The sequence below is a fragment of the Saccopteryx bilineata genome, chromosome 6 (genome assembly GCF_036850765.1).
Source record: "Saccopteryx bilineata isolate mSacBil1 chromosome 6, mSacBil1_pri_phased_curated, whole genome shotgun sequence".
In the NCBI taxonomy this organism is placed as follows: domain Eukaryota; kingdom Metazoa; phylum Chordata; class Mammalia; order Chiroptera; family Emballonuridae; genus Saccopteryx; species Saccopteryx bilineata.
In genome coordinates this window covers 120,779,728-120,786,236 of record NC_089495.1, presented here as the reverse complement: position 1 = coordinate 120,786,236, position 6,509 = coordinate 120,779,728, and the positions used below count along the sequence as shown (strand labels likewise).

At 56.0% G+C, this 6,509-nt stretch overlaps 1 protein-coding gene across 1 annotated transcript; it reads left to right on the top strand.

Annotated features, from left to right (window-relative positions):
- Window positions 1-394: 394 nt before the first annotated feature.
- TMEM121B (transmembrane protein 121B) lies at window positions 395-3,299 on the top strand. Its single transcript, XM_066235392.1, has one exon. The coding sequence runs from the start codon at window positions 571-573 to the stop codon at window positions 2,293-2,295; it is 1,725 nt and encodes a 574-aa protein (XP_066091489.1). The 5' UTR covers window positions 395-570; the 3' UTR covers window positions 2,296-3,299.
- The last annotated feature ends 3,210 nt before the right edge of the window (window positions 3,300-6,509 follow it).

The window sequence follows — 6,509 nt, the reverse complement described above, 5'->3', positions numbered from 1 at the left end:
AATGCTCCAGGAGCTCTGCTGATAGGACACCCAAGCGACTTCTCTAGAAATACTGTGCTCCCTTTGGCTCTTCCAGCGCTGACCCCCACCCACCACCACCACCACCACCACCACCTCCTGTCCATCCTCTTCGTGGCAGCTACCTCCTCCTCCCCTCTTCACTTCCGGGCCCACGGGCCCACAGCGCTTCCCACCCCTGTCTCTGTCACTCCTCTCTTCTCCAGGCTGATCCAGAAAGCCGCGCTTACCCTCCTCTGATCTCCGCCTCCTCTCCCCCTTGAATCCAGTCCAGGTTTCCCCGCAGCCAACTTCCTTCCCCTCCGCGCGGGCTCGCCCCGCCCCGCTGCGCCCGCCGTCTCCTCTCGGGTTTAGCTCGTCGCCAACCCGAGCTCCTAGCCACCTGGGACTTGGCTCGCCCGGTCCGGTGGGTCCAGTCCGGATCTCACTGCTGCCCGACTCCGGTCGGACTCCCGCCGCCTGGGAGGAGGCGGCGGCTGGCCCGGCTTCCCCGACCGCCTTGCCAGCCCGGGGTTGGCGGACAGGGAACGGCTGGCAGTGCCCGGGAAGACAATGCAACCAGCCTTCGGCCACCCCCGCTCGGTCTCGTCCACGCCCGGCTCCTTCCTGCCGCCCCCAGCCGCCGCCCGGGCGCAGCCCCTCTTCCTCCGGGGGGGTTCCCCGCGTGGCGGGAGAGGCTCGGGCGACAGCAGCAGCAGCGCCAGCACGAGCCGGGGGGGCAGCGGCGGCAGACGTGGAGTGGGTGGCTCCCCCAGCAGCAGCACCGGCGCGGAGCGCGAGGACGACGACGAGAGCGTCAGCATCAGCAAGCCGCTGGTGCCCGCCGCCGCTGCTGCCGTGGGGATCCCGGGGCCCCTGGCACAGGGGGGCGTCCCGGACACCGACGCCACGCTCGCCGCGCTCTCCTCCTCCACCTCCACGCCCACCTCCTCCTGCAGCATGACAGCCGCGGACTTCGGCGGGGGCACCGCGGCCGGGGGCGTCGGGGGCCTCGCGGGCCGCTCAGCCGGAGTTGCGGGCGGCACAGGTACTGGTAGCGGCGCCTCCTGCTGTTTGTGCTGTTGCTGCTGCTGCGCCCGCCCGACCCCGCGGGACCGTAGAGGCCGGCGCCACGGCTGCGTGCCCAGCCCAGGGTGCCACTGGGGCTACCAGGCGCTGTCCGTGGTGCTGCTGCTGACACAGGGAGGGCTGCTAGACCTGTACCTCATCGCCGTTACCGACCTGTACTGGTGCTCCTGGATCGCCACCGACCTAGTGGTGGTGGTGGGCTGGGCCATCTTCTTCGCCAAGAACAGCCGAGGTCATCAGGGCCACGCGGCGAGCGGGGCGCACACCCCCCACCAGCACCACCACCACGCCCCACCGCCCCTGCACCTGCCGGCTGCCTCCGCTGGGGCTGCGGCCGGGGCCAAGGCGCGCGGCGGCCGCGGGTGCGCCGGGGGTTCTGGGGGCGGCCCGGGGGCGGCCGCAGCGGTGGGCGAGTTCGCTTTTGCCTACTTGGCCTGGCTCATCTACTCCATCGCCTTCACGCCCAAGGTGGTGCTCATCCTGGGCACATCCATCCTGGATCTCATCGAGCTGCGCGCGCCTTTCGGCACCACCGGCTTCCGCCTCACCATGGCTCTGTCGGTGCCTCTGCTGTACAGTTTGGTGAGGGCCATCAACGAGGCAGGCGCCCCCCCGGGCTCGACGGGCCCTTTGGTCCTGCAGCCTCAGCAGCACCGTGCCGCCGGCTGCTTCCTGGGCACGTGTCTGGACCTACTCGACAGCTTCACCCTGGTGGAGCTGATGCTGGAAGGCCGCGTGCCGCTCCCCGCACACCTGCGCTACCTGCTCATTGCAGTCTACTTCCTCACCCTCTCCTCGCCGGTGCTTTGGCTGTACGAGCTCAACGCGGCAGCCGCGGCTGCAGCTCTGCCCTGGGGCCAGTCCGCAGCGCACGGCAGCTGCAGCAGCCTTCTGCGCCTGCTGGGCGGCTGCCTGGTGGACGTACCCTTGCTGGCTCTGCGCTGCCTCCTGGTGGTGAGCTACCAGCAGCCCCTCTCCATTTTCATGTTCAAGAACCTCTTCTTCCTCGGATGCCGAGGCCTGGAGGCCCTGGAGGGCTGTTGGGACACAGGGAGTCGGGCCTCCTCCAGTCGGGCCAGAGGGGGCTATGGTGCTCCACCCTCTGCCCCGCCTCCTATGCCACTGCCGCCACCACCTCAGGGAGGCTCCCAGCTGAGTCACTGTGTCTCAGAGAATGAGGGGGGGCCCATGGCTATGTCAACACCCTAGCCGTGGCCTCCCAGAATTGAGGGGAATGAGGGAGGGCGGCTTGCTTTTCTGTTTGAGAGACCTCAACTCCCTTGTCCTCCAACCTTCTCTCACCCGGATTATCTGAAGCTCTGTTTGGAAGAGGCAACTGTTAATGAGACTAAGGGCCACTGTGTCCTTTTGCACTCCCGGTTCAAGACTGCTTGAAGGAAGATCAGCAGCTAGTGGTGAGGGAGGAAGGTCCACTCACTACAGTTTCCCTTCTCCAAGCCTGACCCTAATCCTAGCCTTCAAGGGTCTGAATATTTCTGCTTCTTTGCCAACCTCCTCCCTAATTCCTACTACTGTGTGGAGGAGGGGAATGGAGGAAATAAGGTACCCAGGCCCAGGCCTTGGGCCCTCCATCTTGCTTGGAAGTGCCAGCTTCTTTTAAGCTGTGTTTAGTGACTGTTGTTCCATGCCTTGACATTGCCTCAGAATCCACTGTCCCCTGATGTGTCTGTTGGATTTCTTCCAAATGGTAGATGCAGTCTATGGCTCTATGTATGTGTATTGTTATATTCTTTGTGTCCACCCTGTGGCCCCTTGCCCTGCCCTCCCCACCATATATATCACCACCCTCCTCGATCCTCACTGAATCTGTGGCCATGAATTCCCAGAAAGAGCTGGGCTCCTGGGAGCTTCCCAGTTCTCATTCAGGAGAGAAGCTCACCCAGGATCTTCCTCAATCCTACTCCTCTCTTCTCAGCTTAGGGAGAGGAGGGAGGGTTCATACTCTTAAGGACCAAACTACACCCTTTCTTGGGTGAGTGAGCATTTCTACCTCCATGCTTTTGACTTTTGGTGCATCATACACTGATGCTGCTTGCAAAAAAATAAAGACAAAATACTCAGAAGTTGCATTCAAAGTGGCCACTGAATCCAGCTGGGGTTTGGAGTCAAGGTTGTTACAGGGTCTGTGGAGTATCAGCCATTAGTGTGCCCTCCTCCCTCCTCCCTCTGCACCCAGGTCTTTTATCCTTCCTGAGGCTTGTTGCTGGCTGGGTTAGATCTTGGCTCAGAAAAACAGCTTTGATGGGGTTCCTAGAATGAAGCTGGGCCTCCCATAGGCCCTCCTCTGTCTTCCCTCAAGGAAGTTTGGTGTAGATCAGAAATGGTGTTGGTGACCTTTGTTTTTGGTCTGGTTAAGAGCATCTCCAGGGAGAAGGCAGGTTTCATGCAACTGGGAGCAAACCCACCACTGCCCAGCCTTCTTCCCTGCCCAGCCTTCTTCCCTGATGTTCCTCTTGCTGAGGTTGATGAAGAGGGACATGCAGGGGTTTCCCACTAATGGTCTTGATGTGCTCGTCACTCTTCGAATCTTGGAGGCTGGAGAAGTATAGTATTTTTAGGGGAGGTAAGAGTGCAGCTGGGAGCAAGTCCAGGAGATACTCTCTTCCACCCCACAATAGGATAGGGATGGGGGTGAAATTGTAAGATCTCTTGTTTCACTCTTCCTGTGAAAGGAAGTTTTGTGTGGTGTAATAAACCCTGAAAAAGAGCCTGACCAGGCGGTGGCGCAGTGGATAGAGCATTGGACTGGGATGCGGAAGACCCAGGTGTGAAACCCCGAGGTCACCAGCTTGAGCAGGGGCTCATCTGGTTTGAGCAAGGCTCACCAGCTTGAGCTCAAGGCCTCTGGCTTGAGCAAGGGGTCACCCACTCTGTTGTAGCCCCCTGGTCAAGGCACATATGAAAAAGCAATTAATGAACAACTAAGGTGCCGCAATGAAGAATTGATGCTTCTCATCTCTCTCCCTTCCTGTCTGTTTGTCCCTATCCGTTCCTCTCTCTGCCTCTCTCTCACACAGAAAAATAAACACAAAAACAAAACAAACAAAAACCTGAAAAAGAGACCAGAAAAAGACATGGATTATAGTTTTGACTGTCATTCACTTTTGCTTCCTGGGCCTCTGTTTTTTGCTTGGGGCTCCTCTACCCCAACTTCTTGGGGCTTGTTGACAGAAGACATCCATGTAGACAGAAACACAAGGGGCTGATGGTTTAACCAGAGGTCTCCTGAGCACCCCCTACTCTCACAGTGGGGACTCGGGGGGAAAAAAAACGTTTACACTCAGTGCACTCACTGTCTATGCTTCCAGCCTCTCCCCCTACCAGGTCTAACATGAGCTGATTGGATTTTGCAGCTCATTGGGGTTGTTTTTTTCCCCCGCCTTTTCTCCTTCCTGTACTGACACACCTCTTCTTTCTCTTTGAGTTCCTAGCACTCAGAGTTCTGGGATCCGGGTGGCCCCCATAGCTGCTTCCCTGTTTCCACATCCTCCCTCCAGCTTTGCTCCTCCTGGGCTACGTAGTCTTGGTGACAGTGAAGGGAGCCGTGAGCCTGTTCCTCGCTGGCCCCCTGTGCCTCCCCTTTTGGGGTGGTCTCCTGGCCGAGTGCACAGTCTCTGAGTGCTGTTGGGCTTCTCATGGGAGGCTGTGATAGGCTCTCGAGCTGCCCCTTCCCTAGGTTAATACATTGAGGAACTGATGGCAACCAGGCCAATTCTGGTAGATTTGTCTGTCTGCTCCTCCCAACCTCCCTCCTCTTCCAAACATTTGGTGCAGGCGCCTTGTGCTCAGGAGTCAGTCCCTTCCTTCCTTCCTTCTGGTGTGTTTTCCTTGAATCCTTTTACTTACTTCCCTTGCCCCATTCACAAGAAGAAATGACCCCTAAAGCTTCTTTTTTTTTTTTTTTTTTTTTGCCTTGTAGGGGCATCTGTAGTGTGGGGGTCAAACTGGAGATGTCCCCCATGGGATCAGATAAACAGGAGTGCACGGTCTGCTGAGGCTGGTGCTGGAAGCACTGTCCACAGGCAGGAGCAGCGTTCAGAATCCAGGCCCAGAGGCGTGTCCTCGCTCTGAGTGGCTGACTTCTCATCTGTTTTGGAAAGGGCTTGGGCTAGACCTTCTGAAGGCCGCTTTGCGATCACACATTCTGACTCTCATTCCGTGTTTCCATAGACAGCTAGCGTGCAGTTAGTCGGGAAGATGGGAAGCGGCACCTCACTGGCAGTCATCATGTTTTTTTCCACCTTCTCCTTTTAAAAATAAAACCAGCTTCTGTTCTGAAAATTAAAAATACTTGAGACTTGTGACAAGCTTATGTGTGGTCTGTTTTAAGATATTTCCTGTCCTGTTTTTCTTACTAAATTCTTAAATGTCACTGTGACATTTGTCACCATTTTCTACATTTGTGTTAACATCATGAGCATACCTTGGCTATTTCCTTCTAGACAGTGGCATGCTATTCAGGGAGGCAGTGTGGCTTTGGCCTTGACGGGGGTATCTAGCCAGGCTTCTGCAGGCAGAGTTAACTCAGATGCAGTTTGAGAATAACTTGCCCAGCCACCAGGAGCTTTCTCTCCCATTTCTCTCTAAAAATAACTTACCAAGGAGGAAAGATTGAGAACAAGGCCATGGGTTTTTTTGTTTTGTTTTTTTACAAAAACAGACAGACAGACAGGGACAGACAAGGAGGGAGAGTGATGAGAAGCATAAGCTCTACTTGCGGCTCCTTAGTTGTTCACTGACTGCTTTCTCATACGTGCCTTGACCGGGGGCTGCTGCTGAGCTGGTGACCTCTTGCTCAAGCCAGCCAGCCAGCTACCTTAGGCTGCAGCCAGCGACCATGGGGTCATGTCCACGATCCCATGCTCAAGTCAGTGACCTGTGTTCAAGCCGGATGAGCCCATGCTCAAGCTGGTTACCTCATGGTTTTAAACCTGGGTCCTGAGGGTTCCAGGTTGATGCTCTATCCACTACACCTACCTCTACCTGGTCAGGCTGGTTTTGATTTTTTTTTTTTAGTACAAAGAGAGTTGTGAAATCTAAGCTATATCATTGAGTCTGCACAAAAACAAAGTCATAGTTTTTGTTTTCTGTAGCACAGAGACAGCCAGCACTATTCAGACCACTCTATGTTGTTGCCCTACAGGCTTCCAGCCATTCCAAAGTTAGAGCATGGCAGATCCTGGCACATGCTTGCTTGCCTCCAGTGAGATGTGGCTTTGGGCCCTCCTCATCTGACATCTTAGAACATTTTCATCACTTATAAAACAGGAGAAATGTTACCTACCTCACAAAGCTGTGGCAAGAATTAAATGAGGTGATACAGTATATGCAAAAATAGATCTCTCCCCTTAAGACATTTTTATAATCATAATAAAGAGACAAAATTTACACAGGAACTAATT

Bases quoted from the DNA above. Each gene is read 5' to 3' on its own strand.
- TMEM121B (XM_066235392.1), top strand. From the start codon at position 571: ATGCAACCAGCCTTCGGCCACCCCCGCTCGGTCTCGTCCACGCCCGGC.